We start from the raw sequence: 22761 nt of genomic DNA on the forward strand, positions 1-22761 counted from the left end.
GCGGACTTTGAGTTAACGTTCAGAGGACATATTGCAAAAATTATTAAAGAAGCTCATAGGATTAAAAAGCTTATTAAAAACACACTAACAAGCAGAAAACAGGAAGTTATTATTGCAACGTACTCATATTAGTCACCTGGGTTTCTGGGGATGAGGAAATGCTGGATAGCCCTTAGATGTAGGCCTTTTGAATGCTTCATATGAGGGTGGACTGCAGCTTTGTCGATTACACGAACGAGTTTAAAGGGGGGAGAAGGGTGTAAGAGAAACAGAAGTCATGAAAGGGATTTTATAGAATAGACGCAACTGAAACTTTTAAATGCAAGACAGAAGGAAGAGATAGAACACGCAATCATCAGTGGAAATTGAGTATTCTGTTAGCAAAGGCTTGAGGAATGGCATTTTTTGCTTGCAGAGTGGTGAATCTAGAATCTAGAATGCTAGAGTCGGTTGTGCGTGCTTTGTCAGTGTTCAAAGTGAAATACGACAGCTTTTGTGCGAATGATGGTTAGTATTTTGGGAAATGTTAGTGGGCCATCCGCGATCAGTGTGAGGACTGTACAGACTGTACGCAAATGACTATATAATAATAATAATGATAATAATAATAATAATAAAAGTGACCTCATAACCTATTAGGAGACACGCTTTAAATTTAGAATTACCACGCGTGTACTTTTCGTGTAAATAACAATAAAGGATAGCTTGTGGTACAAAGAGTAGAGGTTTTATGCATAAATTCACTCCGTACCGAAAGCAGGTTGTGCCTAAAACGAATTCAAGTTGAATCTGATTCTGCAGTTATCGTGTTTACACACACACACACACACACACACACACACACACACACACACACACACACACACACACACACACACACACACACACACACACACACACACACACACACACACACACACACACACATACACACACACACACACACACACACACACGACAACAAATTCTGCCCAAAGCCACAATAAGCACATTTTTAGAGAATAACATTTACGTTTAATAAATAATAATATTTAATTTTGTCTTTTGAAATAAAAATAATTCGATGTTTATCTTTTATATACTTTACTTATGTACCGAATATTTATTTGGTTTGTTTTGTTTACCACAATAAAAATTAGAAAAAAATTAAACTCCCTTTAAATTATCCTCCCCTTCCAGACCCGAAATGTAAATTGAGAAATTTCTGTGAGTGTCCTGGGGATCTTAAAGAAGAGAGTGGAAATGGACATTCCATCTCTTTTTTTCTTTTCTTTGTAGGAAGGGTGAGGTGGGAAGCCATGTTTATTCAGTAATTCTGGAAGATGACATCCGAGGATAACCCACACAATTTTGAAGGCGAGGTTTTGTTTTCAGACAAACAACGTGAGTCCCAAAAGCAACACACTTATTTGCGTGAAAGCAAAGTTGAAGAGATTAACTGCAAAATTAATTCAGAAAGAATAAAAAAAACAACGCCGTATGAATAAATAAGGTCAAATTTTGTTGAATATTTTTTCTTATTCTTCATTAGCCTGTTACCGTCAAGAAACTTGGATAAATCGGATTTATGTCATCCATTTTTGTCAGGAACTGCTCACAGTTTTCGGAAGGAGATTTACGGTACGTGAGGGTGATATTAATTCTAAAAATTATATATAACATCAATTAAAACCATAAACATGAAAATACAGTAATTCCTTAAATATTTAAAGATATTATCAATGTTTCTCAACAATGTAGGGTTTAAATTGTTGAGAAAATAAATTGCAAACGATCTGGATTTACGTAAAATAAATGAATGAAAAATCAAGTTTAATTAAGCTTTAAATAAATGAATAGATTAGGGTCTTGATACGGTATCTAAATAAATGATAAATATAAATATAAATAAATAAATATGAATAGTATTTGCATTCTTTTTTTTTAAAGGCATATGATCTATTTAGATATCGACTTGAAACAATGACACCTCTTTTTTCTGAGCTATATATATATATATATATATATATATATATATATATATATATATATATATATATATATATATATATATATATATATATATATTAAATGTTAAAGATACCAAGCTATTTTAAACCTGATTTTACTCCATTTCCCAAGTAAGCAAACTTGACTTGTTTGTCTGTTTGCTTACTAGGGAAATGGAGTAAAACCAGGTTTAAAGTAGCTTGGTATCTTTAACATATATATATATATATATATATATATATATATAGAGAGAGAGAGAGAGAGAGAGAGAGAGAGAGATTTTGTAATACAGCACTTATAAGTATTTTACCAAAACAAGTTACCATAAGGTGTTTAACCTTATTTAAATAAGAATCTCAGGAGGAGATAGGAGATAGCTCTGTATTACTAAAATTTTGGTATTTCTAGCCTGGCTCCCACTGATGAGACCTCAATAAAGGTCGAAACCGGTCTGAGTAGTGGCCCCTTGCCTTTAATACAAAGCATCATACATCTCCTCCAGGAGATGTGCTTTGCATTAAGGGTAAATATTAAGATTAGTGATCAGAGCTTATTCCACTTTTACCATGAGTTGCCTTGGTCTTGCAACACTTGCAGGCGCAAACTTGACCTGTTTGTCTGTTTGCTTACTTGGGAAATGGAGTAAAACCAGGTTTAAAATAGCTTGGTATCTTTAACATTTATTATACCCAAGGTAAAACTTTCTACATATATATATAATAGTGATATAGGAAATTTAACAGAAAACAATCATATTTTTTGTGTTCAATTTCAATCATTTATACTTTAAAATCTTCCGTTTTAAATCTCATTGTTTGAGGCACTTAAATTGGTCTGATTTTTCGGGAGCCCCAGCTAGAGCCTCGTGCGTCTGGGCATAAGTACGCCTTGTGTTTTGCGGGAGAACCAGAGTATAGGAGAAAAATCTTTTGCTGTCTTAGAAAGGTTCCTTGGGTCGTACATTGGAATCGAATTCAACGTTGTCTTTCGACATTGCTGGACAGATGCAAACCGTGGCAGCCTCATCGTCCAGTGACACCACTTGGAGGGGATAGAGAGCAACAATCGGACTTCATACCCACAAAAGTATTTACTTCACTCTGACATTATTACTTCATTTCACTAATCGTCTTCGGTTTCAACAACGCCATCTTTATTTGCTTTTTTCGCTGTGAATAAATTATTTATGAAAGGTTGGCCACTAAGGCTGGATCTAGCTGTCTGTTTTGATTTTATTTTATAATTTCAGACATCCTAATGAAGACATCCTATTTAACGTTTATCGTTAAACACTGTAGGTACTTTCACTGGTTACTGTTGGTCGAATGTAAGTTGTTATTCAGAAGAAACTGGCCTGTTATTGTCTTCTTTGTGAAAGTGGCACTTCGCTAATTATTCTGCGAGTTGCACTTCTTTTCCATTGAAATTTGTTAGGTTGATGGAGCCTCTTCAATTCTGTTGACACTGTGGTTGCATTCGTTCCAGCAGCTGACTTTCCGCTGTTAGCGATAGATCAGGGAAGCAGGCAGAACAGCGCCTTCTTTCAATGCCCTACCTGGCATCACATTTCTTCGTGTTCCATTATTTTATCACTATTTTGTGGTTTAAACCAGCACAGAACATAATTTGGTCGACAGTCCCAAGCTTCCAGCTCATCCTCCTTTCCTTCATTATCCAGTTGGACGCTACTTATCACGAGGGGGGAGGGTGTACGTTAAATCAGAATCATTGCTGGTTCTGCATATTCATTACAGGCTAAGTAGAAATCTTCTCCAATTATCTAGCTTTAATAAGAATATTTTTTCGAACACTGAATTTTTTTTTAATCCAAAAGTATCCCGGACACTTTTTACAGAAACTTGAAAAATACAAAGAGTATATTCACTTAAAAATTTCAGTTGTAATCTCAGTTGGATAACAAATTCAATTTCTTTCTTACTTTTTATAATAAGACTAATGATTTTTATGTTATTTGAAAAATCAAGTTGAGTTGTAAAAAAAAATATTACCATCCGGCTTGTTGTGAGCTTTCAGTGCTTGTTCCGACACGATCCACACGTATCCCGGATCAGTCATGTTCAGCTGCTCCACTTCCACAAATATTCCTTCCGCATCTAACGTGCTGCAAATAAAAAAAAGCGACTTTAAAAACAGATTATAAAAAACTGCGCAATTATTTTTATTGCATCATATCAGACTTTGAGCCGCTTAGAATATCTTGAAGTTTAATATGCTTCAAGAGGCTCAAATGTATTATTCTGCGCGAAAAAAAAAAGTAATAAATCCCATGACGTTTTTTATTCTTTCTTTTTTTCTCAACTCGTCATCTTCATCGATAGTTGAATTCATTTCTACACGATTAGTAGGCTAAGTGTAGTAGGTGAAGACAGCATGCATAAAACCGCGCCCATGTCATGTTCCTGATGCTAATTGGTCTTAGTAAAGACAATGAGGAACTTTTAGTCAAATATCAAGAGAGTGAAGACCCAATTGTTGCTAAGGAGCTCATAGCAACGGTGGATAAAAACAGAAAGGAAAGATTGATCTCAACCATCTCACGATTTCATCGTATCTAGCCGGAAAAGCTGTCAGAACCAACAACACACAAAACAACAGAGATAACTCCTCATCAAATAGCTAATCATTTATTGAAGATACGCTCCAGCTCTATCAGGAAAATTTGCTGTGCAGTCTTCCATCAGACAGATCCTGAAGACGGGCCCCGACTTCCTGAACTTGTACACCCAGTATCTGGAGAAGTACAGGTAGCCTTAAAACTCGCCAAGAATGGCAAGGATGCAAGAGAGGATGGTATCCTCCCCGAGTTTCTAAAACATCTCGGTGAACAATTTCTTTCAATTTCTTCCAAATATATCTGGCTGCCCTTCTCTCAAAAATTATAATGACTGGAAAACTACTAAATCTGGGGGTGGGGGGGACCAAAATAATTGCCGTGCCCAAACCAGGGAAAGATCCAAATGATGTCAAAAATCTACAATCTACCTCCTTGCTTTGCTCCACCTTTATGCTCTTTGAAAGAATTCTCCTTAAAAGAATTTCACCACTCATTGAAAGAGCACTCCCGATTGAACAATCTGGCTTCAGGCCGGGAAAAGTTTCTGTGACCGGGTCCTGGCCCTGACAACAGAGATTGAAGCAGGCTTCCAGGAGAAACTTAAATCAGGAGCCACTTTCATTGAGCTAACATCACTTATGACACAGTCTGGATCAGGGGCTTCCTCCTAAAGCTAGGAAATATTATAAGGTGCAAAAAACCTTTCAGCTTTTTGAATCCATTATCTCCAACACAAAGATTTGGTCCATGTTGGCAGAAAAAAGAAAAGGCTCAGATTCCTTCAGAACGGTCTCCCACAGGGCTCTATGTTATCCCCTTTACTCTAACATCTACGTGTATAACTTGCCACATACCAGCTCAAGCAAGTATATGTATGCTGATGACCTAGAAATCCTACATCAATCTCCTCCTTTGTCAACATGGAACCAACCTTGAACATAAACCTGAACACCCCGGAAAGTACTTGAAGCCAAATCCAACAAAAACTGTCCACAGTATTTCACCTGAACAATGCAAAGGCGAATCGACACCTCAACCTTTCCTTCTGTGGAAAAATGGTAGAACACGAGCCTCACCCGAAATACTTTGGAGTAAGCCTGGACAGAAACCTAACCTATAAAAGGCACATCACAAACCTGTTCAACAAAATTAAAACGAGAAACAATATCATTTCAATATCATTTCAAGGCTTGTTAGAACAATCTGGGGTTGTGGTGCAGAAGTCCTAAGGTTGTCTGCACTAGCCCTCGCATTCTCTGCTGCAGAATATTATTGTGCCCCTGTCTGGGAAAGAAGTACACACACTAACATTATAGACACCCAGCTAAACTCTACCATGTGCACAATTAGTGGGACAGTGAAAAGTACCCCTCTCTCCTGGCTGCCTGTCCTATCTAACATTGCTCCACCAAATATACTGAGGGGACAAGCCTCGATTAAAGAATTTAATAAAGCAATGAGAAACCCACTCCTGCCACTGCACCAGATTCTTATAAATCCACCTAGTGTTTGCCTAAATCTAGAAAGCCTCTCTGGTCCATGGACGAACTCTCTTGAGCTGCCCTGCCATCGACACCTGACATGTGGAGAGAATACTGGTCCAACAATCTTCCAACAAACGGCTTCATGGTAGAAGATCCCTGTGCTCAGCAGCCTGGTTTTGCTCTTCCTATGAAGATTTGTTCATCAATCAACAGGATCAGAACTCACCAGTTCAAATGTGGCCACCTACTACATAAATGGAGGCTGTTAGAGCACCCTTATTGTGATTGTTCTCCCTTGGCTCAGACGATGCTCATATTGTGAACGACTGCCCAAGGCGCCAATTTCACGATGGTGGCCTATGCGACATCCACAAGGTGACGGTGAGGCCTTAGATTGGCTTTCCAGACTGGACATAAGAATAAATAAACTAATAAATAAATTAGTATCAGTATGTGAAATCTTGAATCCTATAGTTGATTTTGCTGAGTTGCGTAATTAAAAACTAAGTTTCTTGGGGAAGAAAACCCTTATTTACTTGCTTGCCTCCAAAGCTCAACTAAAATCCACAAAGCGTTCTTGTAGTTGCCGACTAGAATCGAATCTATAACGATATTTTGCCGATCTAGTAGTGACCAAGTAGTTACATCGGATAATTACCAAGATACTTATACAGATGGATTTTTGTAAAGTCGTGGACACTGGTATGCGTCTTATCGGCAATTAATAGACTATAAATGCGATTGCGTTTTAAACTAAAAAATGAAAAATAGAATAGTAAATATAAAATTCAGAGTCAATTAATTTACTATGGAAACCATCGCGTCAGTCCAATTAAGACGTCATTGACAGATGTCTTTGTTATAGATCCCTGGGATAGCCTGTCTGCGAGATGGTCACCGTTTCCACCCATATCACAGTAGGAATTCAACTCACGGCCAACAGACCGTGGATTGAAATCCCACTGTGAGATGGCGTTTGTGAAATACTTAAGTAGAAGCCAGAAAATCACCATTCAGTGAACATACTTACTTTGCATATAGAATGAAAGTTCTGCAGTGCATCGCTTTGGTTTCTTCGAGCCGCTGAGTGATTTCTGTAATTCCCGGCTCGTATTCAACGATCTCATCTACCTGAAAAGTAAACGGAAGTATTAAAATCTCCCTTGATCGATCGATTTGCAAAAACAATGAAAAAAATCACAAAACGTCATTCACCTTGATGTTGGCGTTATCGGCGAAGTTTTGGAACCTTCCGAGCGTGGATCTTCCGTCGTTGTCCGAGCTGTGGATGAAGATGACGCACTTGTACTGCAGAAACTTGAGGAGTTCGATCCACACGTCGGCCTGATGAGAGTAAGGGGGGATTGTTCGCATGAAGGAAGCGTGCAGATTCTGTAAAGACAAAAAAATACACTCGAGACTCAACTAATATGCACGTGGAATTATTGTTAGACTGAGAACACATCTGAATGGGTTCGATAAAGAAATCACATTTCAGAAAGCAAAGGGTAATTATTATTGTTGTTGTAGTTATAATAATTACAACATCTAAAGCCAAGCAGTAAGAAGTTATTATACAAAAGTGAGTTTAAATCTAGAATGTTGTGCACTGATGCATATCTGCTTCCATTTTAAGTGCATCTCCAGTGAATCTTCCAACGCTTCCATCCAAAGAGATCTCAGAAATGGCCTCATGCACTACGAATAAGTGAAACTAAATTGGCCTCTAGTTGCCACGCTATCTTCAAAATAAATAAATAAATAAAATAACCCTATTCAAGTAGCTTCTTGGAAAAAACAATGTGCACTCTAAATAAACTATCGGCTTTATCAGATGATTATATGAGGCCACACATTCACATAAATCGAGTAACATTTCTGTTCAACAGCATCCATCTTCCAAGTTAAGCGCAATAGCATACAATCAAATCGCGTCTTTTTTTTTTTTTTTGTGGAATTTGCATGCCAAAAATTACTACTAAGATACAAATTTTCAAAAAGAGAAAAGAAAAAAATACCAATACGTTTCATTAAAATCCATTCAAATGGCGCATTGTCGTTATTAGCAAACGGACGAATGGATATACGAAGCTGAAGTAGTAATTATTATAATTATCATCAGCCTTCCACTAAGCGACGTCCATCTGCAGGGGAGAGAAACGGGCACGAACTCCATGAACTCAACTCAATTTCATTATACCTGAACAAAATATGTAACGATGAAAGAATTAAACCAGGAATCAGTAATAGAAAAAAAGTAAGAAAAATAAACATAAATGGATGGAACACATTGAAAGAATGAAAATAGAAAGATTACCAAACTAAAACAAGCCTTAAAGTACAAGCCATTAGGAAAAAGAAAACCAGGACGTCCTCTTAAACGCGTCAACGATGACTTCTCAGGCCGGAACAGGCCATGCTAGGCCTAAATCCTTGATACGCATGATGATGATGAATATGTAACTATTAAAAATGAGCTTAAGGTCGGTCTTTGTGTTTGTTAGCGGGAAAACCGGAGCACTCGGAGGAAAATCAACTCAATTTTCACAGTCCACTATTTACTTACTCGATACTAAAAAAGAAAAAAAAAAAAAGGGAAAGCAGATGACAATATAAGTTGAATGATCATCACCGTCGCTGAACAAAGACGTCGTATAAGATTCCTCACCCCACATACCCGTATAGGATGCTTTATGTACATTCACGCGGAGCTTATCGTCTCCCTCTTCTATATTCTTGATCGAATTCAGTAAATTAATCCGACTGCAATAAACGAAGTGAGTTGTCGCGGTGCGAAGGATTTTTAACTATTTTAATTTAATGTAATTAATTAATTTATTTTAATTAATTAATGAATTTTATATCCGCTCTAGAGACAAAACAGGAAAACTTTTTCAAGTTACTTTAGTCGTCCTGTAACTGGGGGGGGGGGGGAGTCTCACGCTGGACAATGAAATCCATCTTCCACCTAAAGACAATCGCGAACATTTATCCGCATAGGGATTATAACCCGCTGCTTTGTGGTTTGAGAGCGGATATGCTCCCTACATTCTTTTGCTTTTGATGTTGATGTATTGTTCCGCCCGGTTTTGATGCCAATATGAAAAAAAAAATCCTTAATTTAATAAAATATGTACACATATATTAGCAAATCATCCCGCTGTGGGCACGGATGTTGGCGATTGTCAGTGAAAATATAATACTAGTGGTAGTGGTGGGCAATAGATGGCATTGATGTAGATGATGATTGCAGTTGCTGTTAGTTGTAGTTGGGTGGTGAATTCAGTGGTGGAGGCAGAGAGTTGTAGAGAAGTGCCCTTCTTCGATGAGTCATTAGATTCCCTGGAGGCAGTGACGCACCCAGAGGGGGTGCCTCGCAGCCTCCAGTGACGCACCTTAAGATCATTCTGTCTTAAGATCATTCTGTCTTAAGATCATTCTGTACATTTAGTTCATCGAACAAACGAGTACTCTGCCCAACATCACATCGTCAGCAAAGAGAAAATTTACTCTTAAACAACAAGAGTCGTAACGACCTGGCTCTTTGAAGGCTCCCCTATAAACACTACGTCCAAACATCCACTGTCATTTTGTCTCCATCTCACGGTGCACTTTATTTAGTATGTTCTTATGTGGAACACAATCGAAGCCCTTCTAAGATCCCAATAAATCGCATCAAAGCCATTTTCTTCGTCTGTTTACCGCCAAAGAAGATGTCATCCCTACTTTCAACCTTATTAAATGCCAAGTGATTTAAAATACCAACAAATTCTTGGTCCTGTGCATGGCAAATATTTAGTATATCATTAGGTAAATCTTGTCTCCATCGAGCAGAATTTTCCCTTGAAATTGACCAACGTTCACATACACACACACTTACGAAATTCTTCCACAGTTGGATTATTCAAAACTGTGAACAGCTATAATGAGTGGCTTATTAGATGGACATTCTTTTAGCGTTTTTGCGCCTCCGATTTCTTTAAGGATATGTTTATTATATAGCTGATTTATTGGAAAATTTTCTTATGGGAATAAACGCGAACGTTAAGTTATCCAAGATGTGCCTCAATGTTATCCATTTTGCACGAGTCCAATTAATATTTTAAATTCCCTCGTGTCCTTAAGGTTAGTTTTTTTTTTTTTCGAAAGTTCATCCCTGATACTTCTAATCATCATTTATTCCGGTAGCTTAATTCTGCTTCCAAGATTAAATGATCAAAAGGGTTCAGGAAATTAATATGGCCCATCACCAATTCCTCTGCTGTTATGAAATCGAAGACTTAATCCCTCCTATAGTTCATACAGAGTTGTTCGTAGAGATAACTATAACACGGGTGCTGCAAACGTTTTGTCATTATATTAGTTCTTTCATTCTACCAGTCAATATCTTTATGTTAGATCCCCTCCTATAATAATAATAATAATAATAATAATAATAATAATAATAATAATAATTTATCCCTTTCAGTCGTTTCCGACCCCTAGGTGACTCTGTAGGCTTGTCCACAAAGTTTTCTTGATGGGATTTTTATTCCGTTTTATGATTATTTCATTTAGATGAATATTAAAAAGAGTTGCTGAAAGGGAACATCCCTGTCGGACTCCTTGATTTATCTCTCTTGGATATGATAGTTCATAATGTAATCTTATTTATATTTGATTATTTTCATATATATTTATGATAGATTTTAGAATATTACTTGGTGTTTGTCTTTCTTTTAATATGTTAAATAAAATGCTTCTTTTAACTTTATCGAATGCATTTTCAAAGTCAATAAATACGATATGAGTTTCTAAATTGTATTCTCTTCTTTTCTGTGTTATCAGTTTTAGGCAAAAGGCCGGGTATACATGAGCATCCTTTTCTAAATCCATTTGATACGTCTAAAATAAAGTCTTCGGAATATTTTATTACTTTGTTATTTAAAATTCTACTATATATTTTATAATAGGAATTTAGAATATTTATACCTCTATAAATAGGTCAAAGAGTGTTGAATTTGGACTTAGCATCAGAAGGGGTCTTTATGAAGAATATGGCTATTTTACCACAAGTTAGTGACAGTGATCATTCTGTGCTTTCTTGGGAAGTATCTAATTGTATCGATGCTCCGATTAGAACAGGTTACATATTGAACTACAAAGCTGGAAATTATACTCAACTTGGAGAATACTATCTTTGGTCCCATGGTATCAGTTACTGAGTGGAAAAAATGCCAGCAATGCATGGGAATCTTTGAAAAAAGTGTGCTTAAATGAGGCAGTATCTGAATGTCCTAGGGTTCGAAGAATGAATACGTTGGGAGTGAAAGGGATGTGCAGCCTTATTAAGCTAGAGATCCACAAGAAGATGATGATTTGGAAAGAATATAGTGAGAATAACAATGAGGGAAATTATGAAATATATAAAGCCCAGGACAGAAAAGTAACGAGTATTGTGAGGAAAGCTAAGTCGGAGTATGAAACGAAATTGGCCATGCAAGCTAAAGGCAATCCAAAAGAATTTTATCGTTATGCCGCAAGCAAAAGAAAGAATGAATTTATTGAGTGCAGAGGGCACACGAGTGTCGGAAGCTAAGGAGATTGTTCAGTTAATGAGTGCTCACTTTGCTAAGATATATCAACCAGGTGTATGTAGCATGGTGCACAATGCGACCGCCACGTTGGATTAAGAGTTACAGGTTCGTGAAAATGAGGTTGAAGAGCTCTTGCATAACCTGAATAAGAATTTATCATTAGGGATAGATGACAAATGAGCCTGTTTGCTAAAGGAATGTTCAGCTGAATTGGATAGGCCTTTCACACATTTGTAAAACTTGAGTCTCAGCTCAGGAATGATACCACAGGAATGGAAGGAATGTATGATAGTTCCATTGCACAAAGGTGGTGCAAAAACTGATGTGTCTAACTACCGACCTATTAGTATCTCTGGTGTGGTAGTGAAGATTTTAGAGAATTTGCTAAAAACTCGCATACAGAAATGGGTAGACAAACAAGCTATACTCTGTAAGGAGCAGCATGGGTTTACTAAAGGAAGGTCATGTTTTAGCAATTTGCTCATATTTTATAGCAATGTTATTACGGCCGAGTTGGATAAAGGAAATGGATACACTATGATAATGTTGGATTTTTCTAAAGCATTTGATAGGATACCACACGATAGGCTGTTGCGTAAACTGGAGAATATGGGATTGGAACATAATCTATTGACTTGGATCAGGAGATGGTTGACAGACAGATATCAAAACGTGGTATACAGTGGGTGTGAATCTGCCAGATTTAAGATAACAAGTGGTGTACCTCAGGGCTCAGTCCTTGGGCCATTGTTATTCAATTTATACATTAATGACTTCAAGCAGGGTTTATCATCAGATTTGCAATTGCTTGCTGATGATGCGAAGATAGGCAGGGCAATCAGGGATGCTACTGATATTCAGCAATTACAAAATGATTTGAATAGACTGGAAATCTGGGCTAACAAAAATGGCTGTCAGTTTAATGTTAGAACGTGTAAAGTTATTCACTTTAGCGTGGATAGAGATCCAGCGGCAAATTATATTAGCGGGGTTATGCTACAAGAAACTGAAGAATTTTAGTTTACGTTACTTTACAGATCTTTGGACGGATAATACTGGCATCAAAAATAATGACACCAGAAACTTATAAAATACCTTAAATGATATGATAACAATGAAAGAATTAAAGGACAACCAAAATAAAATAAGAAATGGAAAATCAGCAGGAGAAGATGAGATAGAAAAAGATTTCATCAAAGATTACTAAAATTTTTAAATAAAATATATACAAATGGGCAAATACCAATAGAATGGTATACAAGCATAGTGATACCTATATTTAAAAAAGGGAATAAAACAAAACCTGCTACTTAAAGAGGTATGAGTTTATCGAATACATGCTACAAAATATATAGTAGAATACTTAATGAAAACCTAAAAATATACAGTGAAAAAATATTATTAGAATGTCAAAATGGATTTAGAACGTTCTACAATGGATGCAGCAACTTTCTTTTCTGTTTCTGTTTATAGAAAAAAGAAGAGAATTTAATTCGGAAAGTCATCTTTTGTTTATAGATTATGAAAAAAGCATTTGACAAAGTTAAAAGATATTTATACTGTTTGACATATTACAAAGAATAAATATTTTACTACATGCAATATTGAATATATATAAAGATGAAATAAAAATAAAAATAAATGAAAAGTTGTCTGAAAAACAATCTATAAACCAAGGGGTAAGACAGGGATGCCCTGTGTCTCCAACACTTTTCAATATTTACATTAATGAAATATTAATACAGTGGAACACCTTAAACAATCAAGGTTTAGAAATTTCCCGGAATAACAAAATAAATACGCTTTTATTTGCAGATGATCAGGAAATAATATCAGATAAGGAAGACAATTTATAAAGAGCAATATATAATTTAAACATTATAGTAGAACAGTTTGGAATGAAAATTTCCGTAGATGAAACTAAAGCAATGGCATTTTGTGGACAAACCCCAGTTAGAAGCAAAATAGTTATTAATAATAAAATAATAGAGAGATGAATACTTTCAGTTATCTTGGATGTGAAATATCATATGAAGGAGAAAAAGACATAAAATTATAAACTTCAAAATTTTTAAAGATTATAGACCTGATAAATACAGTAGAACGCTCAATCCAAATATAGTACAAAATGAAACACGCTGAAAATATACAATTCTTTAGCAGTGCCCACATTATTATTATATGGGCAATAAACCAACAAGATAAACAAAGAATAAAAACAAGCGAATGAGATTTATGAGAACTGCAAAATACACATTATTAGATCAAAAAAGGAACGAAGACATTTTAAAAGAACTAAAAACAAAATCAATAGAAGAAAAACTAAACAATTCTAAACAAAAATGGATTGAACATGTAAACCGAATGGCCAACACCCGACATCCAAAACAAATTCTAAACTATAAGCCAATTTGAAAGAGAACACAGGGGGGGAGACCTCAAAAAAGGATATTGGATGGAGAATGAGACCAATAAGGTCTATATCCGTAATTAGTGTTATGATGATGAAACTGAAGAAGCAAGAGATCTTGGCGTATTGGTGGATAAGAATTTGAAGTTCAAAGGTCACATTCCAAAATTTGCAAATACAAATAAACTCAGAGGATAATTGCGACGCTGAAGCAAACCTTGACATGTAAGGAGAAGGAAGTCGTTTTGCCTCTTTATAAGGCTTCGATAAGACCACGCCTGATTATTGTGCGCAGAGATTTGAATAGAGTTACAAGAATAGAGTTACAAATATTATATCCGGATTATGGGATTTAGATTATGAGGACAGATTATGAATATGTGGATTACAGACTGGTTAAAAGGAGATATGATAGAGGGCTATAATCTTTTGAATGGGTACTAGAATAGCTTCTGATGAAATTTTTCGTTATATGGAAGGTGGGGAGACAACATGGGGCCATCCATGAAAGTTAAGTTTGTTCACAGTGGAGAAAGGGGTAAGAGTTAGGTTTCTCGTAGAGAGCAGTTTGAGTGGAATAGTTTGCCCTTACGGGTAGTGAGTGCATCTAGTGTGAATGAATTCAAGGGTAGGTATGATAGCTGGGTTGGGTGATTTATAGCTTCCCTCGATGAGTCCTTGACTGTCTGGAGGTCTCAGATAATAATAATAATAATAATAATAATAATAATAATAATAATAATAATAATAATAATAATAATAATAATTTAACAAAAGCCGTTTGAATTGTGCACATTCCAGCAATTACATAAATTACAAATATATTTTCCAGTATATATAAGATTCAAATTTCTTAATTAAATTCTGACTGTTCTGAACAGAAATACAGACTACAGAAAGCTTCCTGTGATGCACGTGACATGCACAATTTGATAAAAAGCCTGCTGCCTTTTCCATTTCCACAGCAGCATATTGCAAATATTGCACACATATTACAAATCACCCACCTGCAAATCTTTAAAGTCCGCAAAAGATCAAGAACTGGCTCAACATAAATAAACATTTATTTTCTTCATTTTGTTTCGGTACAGGCAGAAATGCTTCCTGATACTGGACATTAACACCTGTAGAAAAGGTCGAAACTTTCTTTTTATGGGGAATCGGTTTATGCCTTTTGAGAATGAACGGCAGAAGCACGAGAGGCAACAATCTATCTCTGCAGTAGGGAGCTCTGAAAACATAAATGCCTCAATTAGTTCTTCCTTCCTTTTAACTTTAGACTTTTGAGCTTCTTCCTCTTCCTCCAAAATCTGCTGCTGCAAATACGCTAATTACAAATGTACGAATTACTGTAATTTTAAATTAATCATAGCATAGAAACAATTCGACAAGTTTAGTTATGTAAAACAAGATTTACGTCTTCTACAGAGCCCTCGGAAAATTCAAATCCAATGTCATTCGTGTATTTGCAGCTGCCAAGTCTTCTTTGGAACTTCTGAAATATAAGAAGGTTTTATTAACGTTAACTTTCATTTCCAAAATTAAGTCAAAATGATGATCATTGAATTATTTTCGCATCAAATGACTAAACGCACCACGGATGAGAGGGTGGGGGGATAATCCCTAATAAAGGATAGATACATTGACTTCAGTGTCCATTAACACTAGGCAGTCCGCCAAAGCAAGAACAACAAAAGCATTTTTGCATTTCTTTAGACTACAAAAGAGCAATTTTTCATACCGAAAAATATTTGTAGCGTCATCATAAATTGCTCTTCATTCCCTTAATGAAATTCCTTCTGGTCCAACGCAATACCATCTCTCACAAATTTATCTGTTTATCCCAGACAGATAAATTACTTTGTAGAATTTGCATACAAATATTTCATCGAGTTAAGACTTGCACTGCGCAGTTAATAATCGCCTTATAAAAATAATCACATTTGGAGAAGGAAATTCTCTTTCGATGAGTTTATTTCAAAAATAAATCATCGCACGAATTCCATAAACTTTGGTATGAGTGCAATTTATATTCGTTAGCAAAACCTTTGAAATTTGAGTTCGCACGGATTGCTGTTTAGACTACAAAAAGCGCCGATTTGAATTTAACCCCAAAGATTTAGTTCTGAAGCTGGGAAAATAGAAGCAAATTAGCATTTATCTCGAGATCAGAAGCATCCATCTTAATTCTGCCAGTTTTGCTACTTCTTCTACAGTATTTCAGAGTACGTCATTAAGTACTCTTCTTCAAAACTGGCCGAGTTAAATACATTCTTCTCGCACACGTGTGGGCTAATTCTGATCAACTGACGAAGCATTCTTCGCCCCGATACACTCACACATTCTATCAATACGGGGGAAAAAAAGGCAATTAATCCTCCTTGAGTCCATTCGTCAAAGAAATAAACGCCCATTCAGATTTCTTAATACAAGAGCTTAAGAGTGTTCGTGTCCTCAATAATTTCTTATCGCTGGCGATCTTAATTCTGTCTCTGCATCGAAGGCTTAGTTTAGGAACTGCGTCGTATCCTCTACTTTTCTTCTGGAATCCTGAGTGAGACTCTTAAGCCCGTAAAAACTGCTGTCACTTCAGTGTGGCTGATTTGTGTAGGCGAACATTAAAAAAAGAATCGCCTGCGGTTTATTGTGCTGACTGCTCGGCGCAGTTTGGCTAAATGGTTCGTTCCCTGTTGATTTTAGTCGTGTTGGGAAACGAACGCCATCAGTGAACTCATTGTAAGAGAATTAGTAAAGAAAAAAAATAATGCTTTTTCATAAATAGCGCGCAGCAAAGTAACTTTTAAGTTAACGAACATCTGAAAGAAAGAAAGAAAAAAATTCTAATGGTTCGTTTAGTTATTGGCAAAAATGCACTTAAACATGTGGCGCTAATCTCTTCCATTTGGCTCGCAACTTTATTAACACGTGAGCTAACGTTATATTTTTTGTTATTTTCCCTATTTTAAGTACTTTTTATGGATAATTAAGGTTTAAAATGTTACTTGGTTTGTTTTTCTATTTCAGATTTTGGAATTTCGGCTGAAATTCCAAAATCTGAAATGCTTCGGGAATTTGATGAAGTAGATGCAAAGCGAGCTTTTTTTGTTTGTTTTTTTGTTAATTATCCATCAATGAAGTTCATTAATTTATTTATTATGATTTACAAAAGCTACCGACCGAAACGCGGTCGGTAGCTTTTGGAGGCCTTTTTTGCGAATTCTGAGATTCCTCACTTTCTTGTTGACAGATTTAGCAGTCAGGGATTAAAGTATCGAGTTAGTTGAGTGTGTCTACCGTTTCACGAAGTTGCGCCATTAATGGAAAAGAAAAGCAACTCGAATGGGTTCGTTTCCCCGACATTAAACCTTTGATATTGGAGTTTCTTCCAAGTGCGTTGGTCCTGTTTTAGTAGCGCTGACCTCTCGCATCAAAGAGGCGAACTACTCGACCAATTGCAGCGCTCTGAAATAAGAGGGAGTCGAAATGTCGAGAAGGCAAAGGTTTCTTGGCCGTCGTTCCCGGTCAGCGCTAAGGTTACGCCATGCGACAACGAAATGATTCTGCATTCACCGTTATGGCAACTCGCAGGGTGGAAAAGGGGAGCGAGGCTCGAAGGCGTTCTGAAGAATGCTGGCGACTTGTCAAAATGTCGCGTTTGTGTTTGCAGATGGATGAACATCGGAGCCACTTCGTATCAAAGTTAGTCTACGACAGAATGTCAAAATGAGCAAAAGTTTATGAAACAGAAAGGAATTGGAAAATGCCCCGACTGCTGTCAAAATATGTGGAAAAGAAGAAACTGGATTTCTGTTTCTGTCGTCAGAACTCGGCCTGTGTCGACCCTGAGCAATGTGCATAATGTGATGGAGAAACAAGAACGGAAAAATTCAAAACATCCGGGAATTATTATTTTCAGGTGGTCTCTTAAAACGAAGCTTACTGGAGTCTTTCTCATCTAAAAAACAATTTTCTCTCAAGTAACTAATCGCTTAACTAATTCTATCAAGACAGTACTCATTAACCCATCTTACTTATGAGAAATTTCCCATTTTTGTATTTCTATTTTGTAGCCATTGGAATACGAATATATGAGGGAAAAAAAATTTTTTTTTTTAATTTTAAAGCTTGCAAGCTTCTTTTCTCTCCTAAATAATTTCTGTTTCTTAAAATGCGCGCTGATAACACTTTTAACTTAATTTGCTAAATGTTTTTATCAGCGTTGCAGAAAGAGGCATCAAATATTTTATAATCATAATTTATGCAACACTATACTTACAATTCGTTCCATGTGTTTATAATTAGCTGAATGAATGTAGACATTCGCATTTAACTCGCTATAATTTCTTATGAGCTAAGAGTTTTCTATTTCTTTTTTTTTTACAACAATGATGTGTATAATTTGATTGATGGCATGCGCAATTATATATTTACATACTTTAATTATTTTTGCAAATATTAAGACGTAAAATTAAATTCGCCAAAGCTGTGAACGAGAATTCAAGAGGGAAACGCCCTCTTGTGGCAGTAATATTGAATGAAGCATGCGATTTATATAAGTAAGCACACGATAAATCATAAATTCAATTTGTGGGTAGTGGCTGTCGTTGGGATCGGACGTATTCCTTTAGACTCTACCTAGTTGATTTTTATATAAGGTTTTTCGGGAAGCTCGCATTGCACTGGAACTAACACAGTTCTAGACCTACTATCTCCCCCTCTGTATGAGACATGCAGAGGTCTGATGGCCGGCAGGCCCCACCCACAACGAGGACCAGTGGTGGATGAATGGTGTTTTAGGGCGGTAAGTCTCTGCACTGTGTCCAAGTAAGTTCCCGAAACTCCTTTTTCCTTGTTTTTAGGATAGTCACCTATAACAAACTAACTTTTTGCTGGCAGACGCTTACTCTATGCTATCTACGGGATTAGCTAGTGGACTTTCAAAGTCTACAGGATAACTTGCAAACTACTCGTGAATCCCGAGCAACCGCTATTTTCTCTTAGGCCAAATTATGGACTCTCCATATGATGAGCTCAACTTCAAGCAGCTATTGGCAGTCTTCAAACATGTAGGAGGCCTGCTGCAAAGGAAATGGCCAGGAAAGGTAGCAATCCATCAAATAGAAGAGGTTGAAACAGAGGACTATCAATCCCCTGACCCTCTCCCCAGCACTTCTGAAGATAACACCAGAGAGAGATTATGTCGCCAGTTAACGACCAGTCCCCTAGTGGATTCAAATAACTCTTCAGACTATCAGGTTGTCAGTAGAAATAAGCGCAAGAAGGAGTCGCCAGCTGCAGAACCTGAAATAATACCTCAATCCTTGGAAAGAACAGCTGCAATGCACAACCTGATGAAAGAATAGATACCGACTCCAGGGCACAACCCAAAGAGAGCATTCCACCAGTAATTTTAAGAACAAAAGAAAAATGGTCTTTAATTACAGAGACGATGAACAAACATCAAATTTACATCAGCCAAGAGTGCAGATGAAGGAATCCGGGTTCAACCTGAAGGAACTTCGGACTACCGCCAGCTTACCAGACTTATGGATGAACTGAAAATCCCATATCACACGTTTCAGCTTAAGAGTGAAAAAAAATCTAAAAGTGGTCATCAGAGGTCTGGCTGAAACTATACTAGCTGAAGAAATAGCTACTGGCCTCAGATCACAAAGCCTAGAGCCAATTAAGATATCGCGCATGTACCGAACAGACAAGCGCCCCATGCCTCTGGTCTTAGTCGGGATCAGTAAAGACCATAGAGAAATTTACGACCTTAAAATAGTCTGCAGCTTAGTCATCAAGACCGAACCTCTCGGAAGAAAGGCTTCAGCTGATCAATGCCATCGCTGCCAAAAATATGGGCTTGCACAAAAGCTATGTAAAGCGGATTGCGAGTGCATCGAGTGCGGTGACAATCATCCCTCGCACACTTGCGTCAAACCGCCAACCGCGCCCGCTAAGTGTGCAAACTGTGGCAGCCCACGCCCAGCAACTACAAGGGATGTTCACTCCACCCATCTAACCTGCAGAAGGGTAGAGAGACACTACCCCCGCCCACTGAGAAGCGAACTACACCAGAAATCAGAACGCGGGCTGTTACTTCCGAGAAATCATACCCATCTGCGGTCTCTACAACAATCCGGCATCTTGCAACCAAAATCCCGCAGTAATCCTAACTGCTACTCTAGGAGAGATGTTAACGGCCTTTAGAAAAACAAATCCCAATCAGGCCGACAAATTCCTCAAAAACACACAAGTCATCTTCTCCCTGATTAATGGATAACACGGTTACCATAGCTAACTCAATACAGATTGCATATTCATTGAAAAAATGCTAACGGACTAAACAACAACCTCCTTGAACTAAAAGAATTCGCTGAAAGATATAAGATAGACATCCTTTTAGTCAACGAGATGCACCTTCGGCCTTGCGACAACCTCAAAATAAGGTACTACACACCCCTTAGGACAGACAGGCTCAATGCCAGACAGGGCGGAACGGCTATATTTGTTTAAAAAAGCATAAGATACAATGAGATCAAGAAAACAACAGCTACAAACCTGGAAGAAACTGGAGTTGAAATACACACCAACAACACAGGTAATCTAAAACTATATTTAGTCTACAACCCTCCAGGCAAACCACTCCTAGCCTCAGACCTCTCCCAGCTTCTTGACACAAACGAAGCAACAATAGTGTGGGAGATCTAAACGCAAAACATCCCGCGTGGAACAGTAGAAACACCAATAATAATGGGAAGAGTCTAAACAAATTCGCTATGACAAGAAACATCACCATAGCAGGTCCTGTTGAACCAACATACTATGGACCACTGGGCAAACCTAACGTGCTGGATATAGCCATCTTCAGGAACATCCCACACCAGTGCCAGTTACAGGTTATTAATGATCTTAGCTCCGACCACAATCCAGTTCTGCTTAGCCTAGGCGGGGAAGCGGAAACCATCCCCGGACATTCCTACACAAATCTCAAGAAGCTCAACGCAACTCTGTGCAACATCACAGGCCCAGTCCCAACCATCTCCTCACCCAAAGAAGTAGACACAGCAATCAATAAACAGGAAAGCACAATCCAAACTGGCCTTGCAACAGCCTCCACCGCTACCGCTCCATCTCAAACTAACCTGCTCCCAGAAGAGATTCTAAAGCTTATCCGCAACAAACACAGGATCAGACGTCGATACCATGCAACACTATCACCCCAGGATAAACAACAGCTAAACAGGACAACAAACCTAGTCCGATATGCGATCAAAGGCCATAAGAATCAACTATGGGAGAGGAAACTAAGCTCTTTAAACACTGTAGATGTTTAAAGAGCTTTAAACTTTAAACATTATGGAAAATGACTAAAGCCCTTCGTAGCGATCACCCCAACATACAACCAATCCATGGAGAAAGAGGCATAGTCTACCGAGACGATGAAAAAGCAGAAGCCTTTGAAGACACCCTGGAGCTGCAATTTCAACCAACCTACACTCATGTGGACTTGCGCTTCATTGAAAAAATCCACAGGCAAGTACGCTATACACTTCATCATACCACCAACCGTGACAACACAAGCTATACTACGCCAAATGAAATATACCAAATCATCAGGAACCTCAACAACAGAAAAACACCAGGTCCTGATCAGATTTCAAACAAAATTATAAAAGCACTCCCTCACAAAACTGTAATGCATCTAGTGGCTATCATCAATGCGATGCTAAGACTCAACTACTTCCCCACTTGCTGGAAGCAAGCAGATATAATCCTCATTCACAAACCGGGAAAAGTACGTCAGTTCCCCCAGAATTACAGACCTATCAGCCTCTTGTCAGGCCTTGGGAAAATCGCTGAAAAAAGTAATACTAAAACGCTTTCAAAACGAAACGGACAATCTAGACCTAATCCCAAAAGAACAATTTGGTTTTCGAACAGGTCACTTCGCAACTCAACAAATCCACAGACTTATAGAATACATAACTATCGGATTTAATTGGAAACAACATACAGGTGCAATCTTCCTGGATGTGGCGAAAGCCTTCGATAAAGTGTGGCACAAAGGCCTCATCCACAAACTAATAACTGCAAAATACTCACTAAATCTCATCGAAGTCATAGACTCTTACCTGAAAGACCGAAAATTTCAAGTGAAACTCCGTGCCCTCAGATCCACTACAAGAAGTGTCACAGCAGGTGTCCCACAAGGCTCCCTTCTATCGCCACTACTCTTCAACATTTTCATCTCAGACGTACCAAGCACAGCATCAACCACAATGGCTTTCTATGCAGATGACATGGCGATACTGACCAGATCGTTCAGGCCATACTTAGCCACACAACTACAAAACGCAGCAACGAATCTTGAAAAATGGTTTCAGAAATGGAGAATTGACGTCAATGCAGACAAAAGCACGGCCATACTATTTACAAGGAAGAAAGCAAACCATCACGGAGCAGTCACGATGTTCAATACTGATATCCCATGGCAAAAAGTAGTAAAATACCTGGGAATCAAACTAGATAACCATCTCAGCTTCAACTCCCACATCTCTCATGCCTGCAACAAAGCAAACTCAGCAATAGCTCAGCTCTATCTTCTACTCAACCGTAGAAACAAAGCCAGTCCAGAAAACAAACTAAGAATATACAAAGCAGTCATCAGACCCATACTAACTTACGGTTCACCAGCGTGGAGCCACACCTTCCCTAGCAACA

At 37.6% G+C, this 22761-nt stretch overlaps 1 protein-coding gene across 1 annotated transcript in view; it reads right to left on the reverse strand.

The window, feature by feature from the left end:
• The window catches only part of LOC150105230 (glutamate [NMDA] receptor subunit 1-like), a 550508-nt gene that overhangs the window by 471857 nt on the left and 55890 nt on the right, over positions 1-22761 (reverse strand). The window contains exons 3-5 of the mRNA XM_090395141.1: positions 7264-7440; positions 7079-7179; positions 3999-4111 (exon numbers count right to left, since the gene is read on the reverse strand). Of these exons, the coding sequence (XP_090251267.1) occupies positions 3999-4111; positions 7079-7179; positions 7264-7440 (391 nt within the window). The remainder of the gene's footprint in view (positions 1-3998; positions 4112-7078; positions 7180-7263; positions 7441-22761) is intronic.

This window comes from Typopeltis vanoorti, chromosome 7, assembly GCF_054136105.1.
Source record: "Typopeltis vanoorti isolate ZY-2024b chromosome 7, IOZ_Tvanoo_1.0, whole genome shotgun sequence".
NCBI classification, from domain to species: domain Eukaryota; kingdom Metazoa; phylum Arthropoda; class Arachnida; order Uropygi; family Thelyphonidae; genus Typopeltis; species Typopeltis vanoorti.